The sequence below is a fragment of the Chanodichthys erythropterus genome, chromosome 7 (assembly GCF_024489055.1).
Source record: "Chanodichthys erythropterus isolate Z2021 chromosome 7, ASM2448905v1, whole genome shotgun sequence".
NCBI classification, from domain to species: Eukaryota; Metazoa; Chordata; class Actinopteri; order Cypriniformes; family Xenocyprididae; genus Chanodichthys; species Chanodichthys erythropterus.
In genome coordinates this window covers 30,736,615-30,755,004 of record NC_090227.1, presented here as the reverse complement: position 1 = coordinate 30,755,004, position 18,390 = coordinate 30,736,615, and the positions used below count along the sequence as shown (strand labels likewise).

Genomic DNA, 18,390 nt, shown 5'->3' with positions numbered 1-18,390 from the left:
GGTCTCTTTTCATCAGCCTCTTATAATTTGTCTGTTCTTATTTAAGTCCTTCTCCACGATCATTTCTTTTTAGGAACCAATATCAAAGAGAAAGAAGAAAGAAAACCATAGCAACCCCACTGCAACACTCTAGCAACCAATGCTGTCCGCACTGCTTCATGGGATTGTAGTTCTTTCTATCACTAAAGCTGTTAAGTACACAGTCTTGTACCTTTGTATTTTTGTCTGATTCCCAAAAACTTTTTGCTTCAAATCAAAGTTTATAGTGTTGTGATTCACTTTGTAGCTGATTGTCTTGGTTCATGGCTAATAACTCTTTAAGCCTGGGACACACCAAGCCGACTTCAAAGAACCGACGGTATAGTCGCCTCGCGCCGGCTGCGTCAGGACCAAAAAGCTGCACTTGACGGCTTGGTGTGTCCCAACCTTTAATGAAGAATTCTTTAAAATCCCTATGGGAAAATTGAATGAAAATTACCTCTGGAACCAGTGCTGCTAGACAAGGGGTGGGCGCTAAGGCTATGTGTCCACCAAAATATTTTTAGCCAGCTGAAAATGCTAGGGGCTCTGCCGAAAATGCCTAGCTATGAGCGCTTGAGAGCGCTTTGGCAGTGCAGCGTTTGCTGTTGTTGTTGTTGTTGTTTTATGATACGGAAAATCTGCGGAAGTGTTACTAGTATCTCAATTCACAGGTACTGTTTCTAAATAAAAAATGTTGATACAATGTAAGGTATTTGCTCTGGCTCATCTTTTAAATAATTTTGTTCCGTTATTATTATTGTTGTCATCTGTTGATGTTGTACAAGCAGAATGTGGTGGTTGGTCGGTGTTGTATTTGTCCTGCCCTTCCTCCACTGATTGGAAAGCTGGTGACAGCGTTTTACCCAAATTTGAGCATTCTTCAACTTTCAGCATCCGGTAAAAAAACGCCTAGGGCTTTAGTGAAATAGACGCTCAGTGCTTAGTTACATTCGTGACCTTTTCAAAAATGTGGTGAATCCATTGAAAACAATTGGAAAAATACGCTAGCCTCAGAAAAAACATTTTGGTGGACACACGGCCTAATGCACTCTACTTAGAAACAGCCGCTCTACTCGGCAACCACCCAAAATACCCTTGCAACCACTTATCAACATGCTAAAAATATTAACAACCTTGCTGTAACACCATAACAACCACCAACAACAAACTATCAACCACATAATGACATGCTAAAACATTTAGCGACCCCACTGCAACTCCTTGTCAACCAAAAACCACATCACAGTGGCACCTTTGCAGTGTGCTAGTTTTGGCTCCTATTTGCTTTGGAAAATTAAAATATAAAATCTATTTTTTGTTTTAGAAAAGTAAAAATGCTATTTGTTCACATGGCTTATAAGGCAACTAATGCACATACTCATGCCAATGGGGAGAAATAAACAGCAGAGAGTAAAAAGTTGCTGCCAGGAACTGCTGCGAGTTGATTTCTGGAGACCCGATGCCTAAGATACTCAGCAGTGATGCGCCACCGCCTGCGAAAACAGTCTCTGGCCTGGATCTCCCCTCCCCATGTGCGCTGCACTGGGCCGCTCTGGCTCCCGCACGCCTGTGATTACTCCTAGTGTGAGATTGGCTGGAATTAGCTGTGGTGTAATTACTCCTGATATGCTGCAGAGGGATCAGCTGGAAAATGCGGTTATTCCCACCAGTGTGGCATGGGAATTAAGTGAAGTGTTGCGGCACGGAGGTGTTGCACTACATATGTGTGAGTGAGGTGGTTGAGGCGAGAGGGAAGTGGCACATATGTGTGATTAGATGGAGAACAACATGCCATTACAGGTCAGGGGCTCCAAGGCTCTCAGCCATAGCAGGTGAGCTAGTGGATTATTAAAATTCTGAAATGCCCGTTAATCTAACGTGACTCGTTCCCAATACCTTTATTGGAATGCCAAGAGAGGAAGTGGGGAAATGACAATGGAGTAATAAGCTAGCAAAAGACCAACACAGGCAAGAAAAGTGAAATATAAAGTAAGGGAATGCGTTTTTGTTGTTAAAACACAATACGCAGGTCAGTGGAATCAAGGTCGCTTTTTGAGAAGCTTTTTTTCCTTTTAACTTGAATACTGCATGTCATGCACAAGACGTTGCAAAAGATGTGACATCTAAAGGACTAGTGTTCTTTGTCATGTCGCCGCGATAGCGGAAGAAAGCACACAAAAATACTAAATCGGTGAAGAGAAGACTAAATTTCACACAACGCGATGTTTATTAGAAACCTCATGATCGACTATTTTGTTTATGATCTTGTCAATGACAGCAGCCCAAATTCCAGGGTGAAACAATTTTCAATGTTTATTAAATTTTGTTAAACACCTTTGCTGAAGCATTGTCTGTTTTTTTAGTCTTAAATTTTACAATATTAAGCCTTAAAAGGTCAAATAGTCAACCATTTAATTGATGGGGTCTTGATTACAACAATAAACGTTAGCATGTTATTTCAGCCATACTGCTGTCTAGAGAAAAAATACATTTTACATCTCCCACTTTCTGTGGAATAAAGTCCTGCTCAGATATATTACAGTAGCTACTTTCTGTCTAAACAAGAGGAAACTTAAACTTAAATGGTTCCTGCACTGGACAAAAGATTTAGCACTGCCTTTTATGCTTAACTTGAACAGGAAAAAAATATTCATTTAGAATATGAAATAAATGTCATAATAGACACATTTTTACAACACTAATTTTATGTTTTAAAACAAATTATAAGCAAACTGTTTGTGTTTCTTGAAACACATTATTGCTTCAATTATTTTTTTGGCAGATAGAACCTTATAATTCCAAGTGAAAAGTGTTTTTTTTTTTTTTAGAATTATTAGTTCTAAAAAGAATTATTAGTTTTTGCAATATGGAATGCAAAAACTTTGAAGCTCAATATATCAAACTGCTCAGAACGCAGATAGAACCTTAATTCCAAGGGGACGATTTGTAAATACATAGTAAAACTACAAATTCTGTCTTAGGCCCTGTTTACACCTGGTATTGAGATACATTTTGGTCAATCGGATGACAAGTGGACGAGGGAGACACCTACCCATTTACACCTGGTGTTTTAATATGGCTCTTTTGTCCACTTTCAACCACTTTTGTCCTGATTTTCTTCGAGGGGATGGAAGAAAATCAGGACAAGTAAATGTATGGGCTTTTTCAGATCTTTCAATCTAATGGAAAAAATAAGTTTGCACAATTTACATACAGTATGAAAGTGGCCGGTGACAACGAGAAAAGTTAGAAAGTTAGAAAGAATGGTGAGAGAACATTGTGCTTGTGCGTCTTCAAACCAAACTTGGATCTTCAGCTGACAAAGTTTAACTCCCATCTGGCTAGCATGCTTCCCATAAAATGTATGCATTAGGTCAGTAGGCGGACAGTAGGTGGTCTTTTGTGGCTGTTCGAATGCATTTGAAAACATAAGAGTTTACACTACTGGTTGAAAGTCCACTGGTTGAAAGTGGACAAGCACAAAAAGTTTTACACCCTGTTTACACCTGTATTTAGTGTTGTCCACTTGTGATACTATCGACCAAAACAGATCTTAATACCAGGTAAACAGGGCTTTAAATAAAGTCTTACGATGCAAGTTGTAATTTGTGGTCCTTCGCATTTATGTGGTTTATGTGGCCCTCTTGGCCTCTGAACCTGAGTACCCCTGATCTAGTCTATGTTTACAAAGAAAAACAATGGAAACTTAGCATGGTGGGATGCCAAATCGTATACTGTGTGAATGGACCCTAAAGCCGCGCACACGTTTAAAGGGGGTCGCACACCGGACGCAAAGCTCAGTGCCGTGCAGCGTCGCGCCACGTCTTTAAAATTCGAACGCATTGTTTTCTATGAGAGTACGCACACCGGTGGTGACATTCCGCGCCTGTCCGCGGCGCCCAGCAACGACTCAGGAAGTTGTTTAAAATCCTGCCGCGCCACAGAGCGCCATGTACATTGTTTTACATTAAATGCATATTATATTTCTCTCAAATCGTCGATTTCAAATCGTACACAATGACTTCACCCTGTGCTGCAAGATACATCAGTTTCACATCCTAAGTTTAACAGCTTGAATAAAGTCTAAAAATGTATAATAAACGTAGCATTTTCTTTCCTTTTGCTTTGTTGTGCCATTTTTCCATGTACACTAACCTCAGTGTGAAATATTAAAGCATAGGCATGTAACGTTCCCTGTTGACGTAAAACACTCCCATTGTGCAGCTCTTCTATCAGGAGTCGAGTCAAAATTGAGCTTGCGCGTATATAATGTGCGCGGCCGGTGTGCGATACCTGTGAGTTGTCAGAGACGCGACGCTGCGCGGCGCCAAGCTTTGTGTCCGGTGTGCGACCCCCTTAACGGCTAGCTAAAACATTCTAAGACTGTGCTCACCATACAGCGATTGTTTCCTGCGACTGAAGCCGATTTAAATACTTACACATGGAATTTGAACACCGACTGTAATCGCAGACTGAACGCAACTGGCTCTGACTGGATGCCTTTGGACGCAATCAGTCATAAGTATCAATTTACATTCATAATCGGCCTTACAATCATTAAGTGTGTGCGCGGCAGTAGTAGTGATGAACCGATATTACGACAACTGAAAATATTTGGCCGGAAACAAAAAACAGAACAGAACAGAACAGAACAGAACAGAACAGAACAAAACAGAACAAAACAAAACAAAACAAAACAAAACAAAACAAAACAAAACAAAACAAAACAAAACAAAACAAAACAAAAAACAAAACAAAACAAAACAAAACAAAACAAAACAAAAAACAAAACAAAACAAAACAAAACAAAAAACACAAAACACAAAACACAAAACACAAAACAAAAAAAAACAAAAAAACAAAAAAACAAAACAAAATAAAATAAAATAAAATAAAATAAAATGAAATGGTTTTCAGTTTCTGACAAAATAGTTTTAGAAGGTTGAAACAGTGACGTCTAATTAGTGCTCCTCCGATGATGGGTTTTGGCTGTTTTATCGTAAATAATGCCAACAGTGTGGAGGCACTTTAACATGACCAAAAATTACAGCTAAATGAAAACTTTAATTTCAGTTTCGATGTTTATGTAAAAAATTAATTTCGGTCAATCACTAACAGTAAGAGTTAACATTATCACAAAGACAGCCAACAGATGTAAAAACAGCTGCGGTTAGAATCATTCTTTCATCAAGATAGGAGTGTGTGAGCATTAGTGCTGTAAAATGTCAAGCTTTGATGTGCATGCGCTCATCGCATGCTTTTGAGATTGCGGGTGGCGTGGATGTGAGAGAAAGGGCGATAAGGAGATGTAAATGTCAAGTGCTCTGCCGAGTGAGGGCTTTGATCCCAACTGGGGTCTGCGTACCTGAGATTATCCTCCTCTTCAGAGCACACAACCGCTCTGCCATGACCACCAGGCCTAAACCAAAGCGGTATATAAAATAGAAAGCTATCCACAATTTTGGGGCAGCAACATTACAATGCAAAAAATGCTGTTCTTACTTAGATTTTTTTTTGTCGTGTTTCCAGTCCAAATATCTAAAAATTCTTAGATCAAGAAGCATTTTCTTGACAAGTAAAAATTATTTTCTTGTTTTTAGGAAAAAAAAAATCAAAATTAATTGAGTTTTTCCTTAAAATGAGCAAAATAATCTGCCAGTGGGGTAAGTAAAATAATCTTAATCCAAACTGGAAACAAGATTATATATCTTATTTTTGGTTCGATATAAGAATAATTTAACCCTACTGGCAGATTATTTTGCTTGTTTTAAGAAAAATCACTTAATTTTGACTTATTTTTTCTGAAAACAAGAAAATAATTTTTACTTGTCAAGAAAATGCTTCTTGATTTAAGAACTTTATGATATTTCGACTAGAAACAAGACACAATACATTTAGATCTATGGCATTATATTTAGATCGTGAATGGTTGCAGTGGTGAAGACTGTAGACAATCACAGATATGTTGTTGAGTGCATGAAAGCAGTGATCTCGTCATTGCAACTCAATTTCTGTACACTAACGAATGCTTTCATCGTAACTAACAGTGCAAACGCATTGTAACTAAGAGATTCGTTGAATAAAAGGGGAGTTTTGGCGCGTGTACAGATCTCGGTCACTGATAAACTTGTGCTGTTTGATTGAAAGCTCCAGCGATTGCAAAGGGAGTGTTCTTTGATAGCTTTCTTTATATAATTTAATCACCATTTAAACAGATTATTTCATCCTACTAAGAGAAACAACGTGAAGTTGACCGTTTAGTCACTGGTTTGATTTACTGACACATAGACAGAGAACATCTGACTGTACATGAATCATTACATATCAGATCAGACATAAATGCAGTTAGTTACATGTTGTTGCATTACTGTCTAGTCCATATCATAAAAGTTTGTTTGCAAAGCCTGCGCTGAAATGTGATTGATTTACCAAAGAATCCACAGTGAAATCGTGAATACAAAAAAAATGAAGCTTAACTGAGACATTCACATTGGTGAAAATAAATAACCATATATCTAGCATTAGGATTCTTTGAAAAGTACTGTTATTTTTGTCCTATATCGCTCTTCTCTCCTCCTCATCTCACTAACACGCCAGTGGGCGGGGCTAATGCTGCAATGATGAAGTGGGCATTCATTTCTTCTGCGTTTCACCTATCTTTGTAATACATAGGCACATGCCAGGATCAGTCATTCGATGGGCCTGGTTTCAATAAAAGCTTTTATTGGACTAACAAGGAAGTTTTCAGTTCTGAAAATTACAGGATATTCTTATAGTATGATGACCTCTTATATATCAAAAGCTCAAGGAAAAGTTAATTTCTCAATTCATGACTACCACAAGCACTACACACTCTGAAAACAGCTGAAAACTTAAGAGTCACTACTTTTAATCAGTTGCTTCTTAAAATCTGTAAGAATTCCCTTCCAACTCAAGCACAGTACCTCAGCAGGTGGAGGACCCCCGCAAGTAAGTGATTTGAAATCTGCCACCTTTCCTCACAGAACTTTTGGGCCCAAGCACACCCGACTTAAAGTTTGTAGTGCCCTAAGCAAGAACAGTGTGTGTTCTATCATGGCTCCACAAAAGAAGCAATAATATAAAGAATGATCTCTTATTAAAAAAGAAGACTTTTTTCACTGAAAAGACAGGCCGAAGGCATCAGGCTGATCGAGATTTTTCAAAAACCTTGCTAAGAACACTTTATCGGAGCATACCAGTGGGGCACAACAAAACGAGGGTGGAAGAAGAGCAACTATTATATTATTAAAGCTGTTAGCCAGACAGGTGGATATCAAACTAAGCAGTGCCGCTTTAGTTCTCCTCTACAGGGGGATAGGAAACCAGGTAAACCCTCCTTTATCTGTCAAACGACAGAGGACACAAAGAGAAAGAGAACAAGAGATCTTGAATTCTTGAATCAAAGTAACAGCTCGCTCAACCAAGCAAACAATTCAAAAGGAATTGTATTGTCTATCTTGTTATTTGGATTTTCCACAGGGTGGTCCTTTCTTTTGGCAAAGCTCTACATATTGAAAGGTCTCACCTTTTCCGGTTAAAAACAGCAAGAAATGTCTTTCATGTTTTGATGTATTGCCTATTGAAACAAGAAGAGGGTGGGATTTATCGAAGGGCTAACCAATAAGCTTAAGTCCTGCACCAGCTGACAAGAAAATGGATTGCAGGTTGCTTTTCCTGGGTATTGCAGACCTTATTTTATGGTTGCAGATACCAATATAGGCAGGGGGAGGGAAATATTTATTCTAGAGAGCATCTGACTGGACAAAACTTAACGTGAGAGTCATCAAAAAATTCTCAATGTGTAAATCAGCTAAAAGTAAATAGTCACCTTTTACAAGACAATATAAATGGTCTCAAAGTTATAGCCATTTTTAAGATTTATTATTATTTATTTAAATTATTTTATGCTCATCAAGGCTGCATTTATTTGGTCAAAAATACAGTAAATATGGATATATCGGGAAATACTATTATGATTTGAAATATCTTCTCTAATTTAATATATTTTAAAATGCAATTCATTCTTGTGATAGCAAAGCTGAATTTTCAGCAGTCCATACTTTAGTCTTCAATTTCACATGATCCTTCAGAAATCAGTCTAATATGCTGATTTTGTACATTTCTTATCAATGGGGAAAAAGGTTGTGCTACTTAATATGTTTGTGGAAATTGTGATTAACACAATTTATTTAAAATAGAAACCTTTACTAACATTATACATGTCTTTACTGTCATGTTTGATCAATTTAATGCATCCTTTTTTGAAAAAAAGTATTAAAGGTGCCCTAGAACAAGTTTTAACAAGTTGTAATATAAGTCTAAGGTGTCCCCTGAACGTGTCTGTGAAGTTTCAGCTCAAAATAACCCATAGAATTTTTTTTTTTTATCATTAATTTTTTTAACTGCCTATTTTGAGCCATAATTATATATGCACCGATTCAGTGCGCAGGCCCTTTAAATCTCGTGTTCCCCCGCCCCCGAGTTCTCGACTGTCTTAACCAGCATAAACAAAGTTTACAGCTAATATAACCCTCAAAATGGATCTTTACAAAGTGTTCGTCATTCATGCTGCATGCATGGATTCCTGTGAGTATAATATTTATTTGGATGTTTACATTTGATTCTGAATGAGTTTGATAGTGCTCCGTGGCTAACGGGCTAAAGTTAACATTACACACTGTTGGAGAGATTTATAAAGAATGAAGTTTAATGAATGTTTTAATAATGAAAATAGCGACGGCTTTCTTGTCTCCGTGAATACAGTAAGAAACGATGGTAACTTTAACCACATTTAACAGAACATTAGCAACATGCTAACGAAACATTTAGAAAGACAATTTACAAATATCACTAAAAATATCATGATATCATGGATCTTGTCAGTTATTATTGCTCCATCTGCCATTTTTCGCTATTGTCCTTTCTTGCTTACCTAGTCTGATGATTCAGCTGTGCACAGATCCAGATATTTAGTTAATACTGGCTGCCCTTGTGTAATGCCTTGAACATGGGCTGGCATATGCAAATATTGGGTCGTACATATTAATGATCCCGAATGTTACATAACAGTCGGTGTTATGTTGAGATTTGCCTGTTTTCCCGAGGTCTTTTAAACAAATGAGATTTACATAAGAAGGAGGAAATAATGGTGTTTGAGACTCAATGTATGTCATTTCCATGTACTGAACTCTTGTTATTCATCTATGCCGAGGTAAATTCAATTTTTCATTCGATGGCACCTTTGATTTTCTATTTAAAATTGTACTGAACACAAACTTTTGAGCAGTAGAGTAACACACATACAACACAAGCCATACAACTCTAATTTTCATCGATGAGGTCTTTAAAGAGAGTTTCTTTTTTTTTTTTCGTCTTCTACAAAGCTATCAAATAAACCAAAGTAAGTCACCGTCTGAACACCGTGTTCGCACACACAAACTCGCAACCCACATTAGCAGAGAGTCTGACAGGCCAGCTGACAGCTGCATCATTGATCTCACACACGTTGTGTAAAATAACTGCCTCCTCAAACTGTAGTCCCACATCCTGTACAGCAGTCGGTTTTCCTTCATTGAGCCGCTCGCTGGCCTCCGAAGAGACACGAGTCATTACAGCCATTAATCGCCTTGATGCATGGAGTGAAGCAAAAACATATTTTCTTTTCGATTAGAGACGTTTGGTTATTCGTGCAACAGTCTAATATGACTTAAATAAACCTGCAGATTTCATGTGGAGCTCTTTAACTGAACTTCTACACACTCACTGACAGTATGCAGTGGGGGAAACAGAACGCAGTAGATAACAGATTTAATATTGCACTCACATGGTAGTACGCGATGGCCTCTCGATCCAGAGCTCGGCTAACCGCCACCTCTCCCGTCAGTCGGTTGATGCTGAACACACCCTTAGGGTCTTGATCTGCTCCCCTTCCCGTCAGACGGAAGATGTGGTCTTCCTTCATGTCAGATGAGATCACCTGGGTCACAGGATTGTACCCATAAACATGTTAATAAAAAACAAAAGTTACAAACCACTAAAACTAAACGATACAAATAAAAATAGATAATCTGTTGTTAACCTGAATATTAATAACTATTTATTTTTTTCTTAAGACTGGATTGAACAATAAATGTTCAAGTTTCATATATATATATATATATATATATATATATATATATATATATATATATCAAATACAAAGACTGCTTTCCTCAGCAGACATTCAAATGGATTTTTATATTGGATATAATATCAATAATACTGGAGAAAATACAATGTATTTCAATGTTCAACATTCCTTCGTTACTAGTTCACTAAAGTGATATTTTAGAATTAGTAATGGAGGCTTGGTCAAACTGTCAACCTGAGATTTGAATCTGTGGTGGTTCTGCATAAAAGAGGGTTTTAAAGACACTCCATTCTTATTTATTATTTATTTACACACTCGTGCCATCAAACTGTTGTAGAAACACAATATCACACTCTTAGCCGTGCGATATGGCTGTATATCAGCACGCTGTGATTGCCTATATATTGCCTATACAGCCAAATCGCATGGCTATTTGTGTGATATTGCTCATATATACACACACAACCAATAAGCAGTTGCACATATCTGATATTATCGGTCTGTTGGTATATCAACTATCAACAATGAAACAATACAGACAGTTGGTGTGTAGATATTTCGTTCAAGTTTGTCAGCAGTACTCACATGCGACTGGATAAATGCAGCAAAGTCCATTGTGTTTCATCAGTGTTGCAAGTTAGAAGCAAAAAAAAACAAGAAACGTTAATTACACAGTCACACACTCACAGACAAACACAGTTATGTGTGAATATAACATGCACACATGCTATACTTTCATTTACTTGCTCTCACATTTTAAATCATTTGAAATAATTACTGAATGATTATTGCTGGCAATGATGAACACACAGTGAGAAGTCTTAAACAATGATAAAACACCACTCTCCACGTGATTATGTTAACTCAGGGTTTTAATATAGTAGCTGAAGCTTGTAAATGAGATCTATTTATTCATTAAAAACATCCTTTATTGGCTATAGTGTGACCAGTGCTACCACCTGCAGTTCATTTGGCTTTTTTGTAAAGTATATTTTTGTGCAAATTAGATTGCTGCAACTTCTCTCGCTAATGAAAGCTCAGTTATTACCTAATGACTTTAAATAAAAATGAGCAGCCCCTTTTCATGAACCCCTTTTTGTGTAAAAGAACCTTTCTAAAAGTTGTTTTTATCAGAGCAATATACCCCAGTGCGTGTATCGAATCACACAGGCTTCCCACCTTGAACTCTCCTGTATCTTGTAATTAAGCTTAAGACGAAATATTCCATTTAGAAAATGAATCCATGCAAAGTAATTGTCCACACGAAAAGCCCCTGTTAGCTTTATTTATCTTCCCCACACAGATCCTTTCTGCCAGATCATACATTAATACTGTTTTTCTCCTTTATAATTACAGGCTCTGTTAACTCAGGGAACATTATTATTCTGAGAAATGCACCGAGTGGTTTCTCTAAGACTCTGGTGAACACAAATGCAGGCTTCACCGAAGGAGGCCTTCAAATCCTCGTGTATTTACTGTGGCCGGCAAACATCTGTGAAATTGCAGAATTTTATAGCACAATGAAAGCTATCTTGTTTAGTGGACGGGCTGTTAATGTACACGACTCTAACACGGACAAAAGAGAATCACGAAAACAACAAATCAAGCAGTCACGCTGACAGAAACAAAAGCACACACATACAGTACAGTATACGCTCACATTTTCTTGATATACAATTGTTATTGTTTCAAATATAGCTACATAGTATTGCTAAAAACAAATGTAGAACATCAGACATTTTTTGTTGCTACTTTTTATAGAGAGAATAATTTCTCTTTGTGAATTATGATAGCCCTTACAAAAAAAATAAGTTCATTTTAAGTTTACTTAAGATTAAGTATGATTTGAAGTATACTTTATGTAGTGAGTATACTAATATCAATGTACTAGTAGTGTAATTATATTTCGATACTTCTTGGGCCCACTTTTAGTGTATAAAAGTACACTTTGAAGTATCTTCTCAGTAAACTACTAGTTGAGTAGATTTATGCTGTTTTCTTTAAGTGAACAATGATAAAAAAAAAATACATTAAAAAAATGGAGTAGATTATGTCCATCAACACCCCCAAAGCTTCACAGTCATTACCTCTTCCTGGGTTGACATTTCATTCGGTAATGTTAGGCAGTTTTGATTTTATATGCTGTTTAATGTTTGAGGATAGCGTTATTTTAATATGTGCATAAGTAAAGCTTTTATCGCTTGTTTCTGCTTCTTCTTCACCTGTGTTTTGATCCAGATTCTGCACTCTTTCAGAAAATGTGTAATAGCGCCCTCTATTAAATTCCTATGTACACTACAAGTGGACTACACAAAAATTCACATATACTCAGAATAAGGTACATATCGGTTTTCTTTATAAATCTATATTTACAAACAATGTAAGTTTATAAGACAGTATGTAAAACTATATGAAAAAAGTATTTAATAGGCTACTCAATAAAAAGCGTAAACACAACTACAAGTATAGAGTAATTAATTATACTTTTAAGTATCTCAATAAAAATACTGAAGTATAAGCCAAATATACTTAGACATTTCTGTCAGTATGTCAAGTATACTAAAGTTTAATTTTCAGTATTTCTAAAAAGTAAATTTATAAGAAGTACATAAAAAGTACACAGAAAATATACTTTCTTATTTATAGTTCAAAATAAGTATACTAATAGCACACAAACTACTTTTTTTGTAAAGGGACTAAGGTGTTCATGGCTAACTTAGCCTAGCATATGTAGCTTAGCATCATTTAATCTTTTTTTTTTTTTTTTTTTTTCAAAAATGGAACACTTTTTTGCAAAAAGAAAGCTTTGTGATCCAATTTTCCCTTTAAATTTTTTTTTTTTTTTTTTTTTTTTTTTAATATCTTTTTATTTTGCAAACTACTGGAAACTTTTAATAGATTTGTCCCCAAATTGTAGACAGATTAGCTGCAGGCTAAAAACATGTACACAGCACCAGTACAGCAATCTCCCTAAATGCCTCCATTGTAAAACAAATTAACATAATTGCATAAAAAAAATCATGTAACATAAACCATTTGTCCTTAAATGTATGTGTTTACAGAGGAGCCAGAAAGGATAGCCAGTTGTTTTCAAGTCTGGTCTGCTTTGTTGGGTTTAACAGGGTTTTAGACATCTGTCAGACTGGGAAACCAGCTTAACAAGTTTAAATCAGCTAAGACCAGCAAAACAGTTGGTTTAAGCTGTTTTCTTTTCAGCAGGGTTGCAGTTTCATCCCAAAAACCCCAGGTAGGAAGCCCAGCATACACTTTAGAGCAGGTAGCCTACACCTGCTACACAATCATGATTGAATCCCACCGCAGGTCATCCGTAAAAGAACTCTTCTGCCCATTTTCAGCCAAAAGACACCTGAACAAAATGCAGTGTCGCCTGTTTACAGCAGTCCCACGCCACAACAGTCCGTCAGGCTCAGTTCTTCCTTCGCTCGTCTCTGAGTCATGTCTGTTTTCCTCCCACACTGCTTTTGGCCTTGTGAAGAACTCCTTAACGAATGTCTTGTGAGTGGTTGCTATGGAGCTTGTTTTCATTCTGCTGTATGCTGCACACACAGCTGCGATATTGATCTGATAGAAAAATAAAACACAACTTTTCTCTGTGTACTTCAGAGGTACTTTATTAAAGGTGCGATCTCCTTCAGCATGAGAGAGGATTAGAAGAGAACAGAAAGAACAGAAAGGAGCCATGGCTCTAGAGGAGTGATGATGCATGATACAAAATGAAAAGAAGAGGGTGGAAATTGGACAGGGGGAAAAACGGCAAATAGTGGCTATAAATTGTGGAATTATACTTGAGATTTTACAGTGCCCACTTGCTTGTATGCCCTCAGGGACTATCAGAGGAAAATAGAGATGGACTGACATTAAAAGCATTGTTTTCATGTTAAAAAGGTCAGACTTTACAATTCTATATTACTTTGTCTAAATAAATAAAACAACACACTAAAAACTAAAATAGTGGTTTTAAATGCCATTATGTGAATTTTACCATTACAACATGATCATCTTGATCATTATTTTCCTGTTTAGCACTGTAAAGCTGCTTTGAAGCAATCTGTATTCTATAAAGCGCTATAGAAATAAAGGTGACTTGTCGACATTATAAAGTACGGTATGAAAAATGGATATTCATTTTGAGATTGGCTGAAGATTTAATCAATTATTTGTGTTTTTAAAGAATATGCTCACACATTAGATGACAGAAAAGGTCATCTAAATGTAAATTAGCATGTCAATGAGCATGAACTATTGAATTTCCAGTATCAATCTATAATTGCTAATAGTAGCCAATGACCAGTATGGTACCAATTTGTACATGCCTAGTGGAAAATAGCATGTTTTTTGCCAAATGCCATGGATTTACACAATTTGAAATAAATGCTTACGCTGCATTCACACGGGGCGTCGATGCTTGATGGAGGGCATGTCTGAAGCTTGGTGCTGATCAGGGGCGGCTCCAGCCGATTTTGCCGGGGATTCAGCCCCGAATGTTTTGAGTCAAGCCCCGAATCTTTCAGGTTTGAGGTTTCTTAACAATGCTGTCAAAATATCATTTTTCTAAACATATCGCTCTATTAAAATATGTTAAACAGTTCAATACCGCTTTCTAGCCACGCCTCCTGTCACTCACTCAGAGCAGTGGCAGGCCTTGAGACTCTCTTTCGGTCCAGTTGAAGGGTTTTTGGTATGATATAACAGTTGATAATACAACTTTGGCACATTTGTCAGCTAAACGTTCATTCAGTGTTTCCCATTAATGACCCGGTGCCACCGTTTCATAATGAACCGAAAATGTAAAACAAGTAAATGGTCTATAACATTGTATTTTGCCAACAAACTAAAATCGAAACCATGATATGGCTTTGTGCCTTTATAAAACAGCAAAATACAGTGATTTAGTATATATACGTGCTGCAAGTGTGCACATTTGCTCACGCGATCGGCTGGTGAAATGGTGATCAAAATAAAAACTCAAGGATTTAGGCCTATCTTAGAAATTAGTATAAAAGTCTTATAATTTCTAATAAAAAATGTGTAATTTATTTAGAGAGCATTTTTTTTTTTTACATATGGATATTAGTCATATGAATAATTATATAGGCCTAAAACATTATATTATTATTTCATTGTAATAATTGTTTGGAATCCTAAAAACACCTAAAACGATGTAGACATTATATCACAAATAAAAAGATGATACTACAGACTAAAAAGAACTAAACCCTCTTTCATGTCGAGGTACAATGCTGTTTCTTTGGCCAATTTGCACACTGTACATGGATTGAAGCTCTTAATTTTGAGCTTCCAAAGTGCCCCAGATTGATGCATTTAACCTTAAAATGTACTAAATTTTCTACAGGGGGAGTATGCCCCCAGACCCCCCTAGAGGAGGTATACCTAACAAACTTTTACAAATTAAAGTGCCAAAGAATACTATAACAAAGCATGTCAGTAAAGCTGTTAACAGAAAATTAAAATGTCATTGGACAAATATAGATTTGGGCTAAGCCCCGATTGTTAACAATGTCTGGCTCTGCCCCTGGTGCTGATGTGATCGTCATTGAGAGCCAATCACATTACTTTCCGGTGTTGCATGAACGCAATTGGCTTGCATAAGGTGATCTTGATCTTGGCGCTTGAAAAGTTGAGAAATTTCAACGCTATCTCACAACCAATTCATACGAATTTTATGAGGTGGCTAATTCGTATGAATTTGTATGACCTCACTCGTACAAATTTGTTCGATTGGTCTAAACCCCAGTGAGGGGTAGGTTTAGGGGCGGGGTTTGGGGTAGGTCATTCGTATGAATTCATACGAATTTGTCAACTTGTAAAATACGTACGATTTAGCAAAAAATTTATGAAGTCGTATGAGTGATGTTGTATTCGTACGAATTAGCCATCTCATAAAATATGTATGAATTGCCGTGAGATCGGGTTGGAATTTTTCAACCACTTTTTAACGCTAGTGAAGCAGCGTAACGGAACCCACAATTCAGTTCGCAACACATGATGTCACCCATTCAAAGAAAATGAGAAGCGTTAACGCCGACACCCCATGTGAATTTACCATTAAAGAAACAAAATATTTTGTTTGAGTAAGCAATATCAACAGTTATGAACACAAATTTTGCTGATCTTTATGATATCAAGGTAACAGATGTATGATGTTCTAAACACACTATTCAAAAGTTTGGGGTAAGTTAGAATTTTTTTGTCTCTTTTGAAAGAAATTAATTATTTTATCCAGCAAGTACGCATTTAATTGATCAAAAGTGATTTTTTTTTTTTACATTTTTACATAGTTAAAAATATATATTTCAAATAAATGCCATTCTTATCAACATTCATCTATTCATCAAAAATGCATGAAAAAATGCACCAAGCCAGCTTATTACAATGATTTTTGAAGGATCATCTGAAGTCTGGAGGAATAGTTACTTTGTCATAATAGGAATAAATTACATTTTAAGATATATTAAAATAGAAAAGTGTTACTTTAAATTGTAATAATATTTCACAGTGTTACTGTTATTAATGTATAATTGATTGCAGTTTTGAGACTTCTTACAAAAGCATAAAAAAACCTTACCAACCATAAACTTTTAAACATTAGTTAAATATTTATTTATTTATTTATTTATCGTCCCTTCATGTGCTCTTCGGAGGTAGCAGGGCATACTGATGTTCATTTTCAAGCGAAATTCATCCAATGTGTGGCGTGATCGTTGCAGTCAAACTTTCAGTGGAATACAAGGAACTGTCTGAAAGTGATGAGACAAGTTTAGAATGATCAGAGCGTCTAGCGTGGTGTGGCGATAAAGACCATGAAAACAGATTGCAGGCGCTTCCTCGCTGTTTACAGCGTGCTCACTGTTGGTGGTTTATTTGAAAGTACAAACAAATACATGTACACAAACATAACACAATCCTACACAGTCTCCCTGGCTTTCTTCTCAGTCATTAGATGTCTGCGAACAGCCCTGGGGGAGACGCTCACCTATTTCTATCAGCTCTCATTAGGAGCAGGGAGGACATGAAAGAGCAGCTGTTTCTTGCCACAGCATGTATATGACAAGAAGGAGGGACCCGACTCGAACTTCTCTGACAATACAGCACTGAAGGGGAGGAGAGGATATGTCCTCACTTTCTTATTCTTTCACTCTGTCTTTCTACTGCGATAGCTTTCGGCTTTATGAGCACTGCAGTGGTGTATAATTTCCCTTGAATTACGGATGCTTGACTTTGAATGGAAATTGATGTCAAAGGGACTGTGTATTAGACACAGTGTACTTAACTTTCCCTTTGAAAACAACCCAAAAAGCAGGAACTAAGTGGTGCTTGCTAAGGGAAGCATCACTATTACTGTTGCTTAAATTTCGGGTTACGGATTTGAACAAACCTCCTAACCCTAAATATTTAACTCTGCATAAAAAGCCCCACAATTCTTGTGCTTTGGACATGAAAGATACTTCAAATCATGAAGCTTGCTGAGAAAACGTGTGCTAATACTTGACTAGGTGAACAGACTGGGCCATCTAAGAACCAAAAACGGAGTTGCTCAATTTGTAATTTGTAATGGCTTCTCACATGAAGTTTTACTGGGTTTTTAATCAGTTTGTCAGTTTATGTTTTATGAGGAAAATAAAGTCTGGTTGACATTACTGACAGAGACTTCCACATGTTGTTCTAAAAAAAAAAAAAAAAAAAAAAGAATAATAAATAAATAATACAAGTACTTCATCTATTTGATCAAAAATAGGATTTTAGGATTCGTTGATTAATAGAAAGTTCAAAAGAACAGTATTTATTTGAAATAGATTTTTTTTTTTGTTACAATGTCAAAGTCTTTCCTGTCACTTTTGTCACAATTTAATACATCCTTGCTGAATAAAGGTATTAATTTCTTTCAAAACAAATATCTCAGCTCTTATGTCTTCTGCTGACAAATGGCTTTCAGCGTGAGGGAAGAAATAAAGACATAGGGAAACAGAGTGGCAAGACAGACAGAGAAGGGGTCATACTCTCTAAAGTGCAAAACAAGCAGCACAAAGATATCTACAAAGAGCACTTAACTAACTCTAGAACACAGGAACTCTCTCTCTTTCCACATGAGACTCGTGTTTGTTAACACAAGTTCAAAGCAGAATGAAAGAAAATCAGCACCCACCAGTAATAATGATGCACAGACAAATAAACACATA

General features: G+C 36.5%; 1 protein-coding gene across 2 annotated transcripts in view; it reads right to left on the bottom strand.

Annotated features, from left to right (window-relative positions):
• Window positions 1–18,390, bottom strand: part of cdh13 (cadherin 13, H-cadherin (heart)) — a 419,907-nt gene that overhangs the window by 219,442 nt on the left and 182,075 nt on the right. For both annotated transcript variants that reach the window (XM_067390159.1, XM_067390158.1), the window contains exon 5: window positions 9,866–10,018. In XM_067390159.1, coding sequence (XP_067246260.1) covers window positions 9,866–10,018 — 153 coding nt within the window. The remainder of the gene's footprint in view (window positions 1–9,865; window positions 10,019–18,390) is intronic.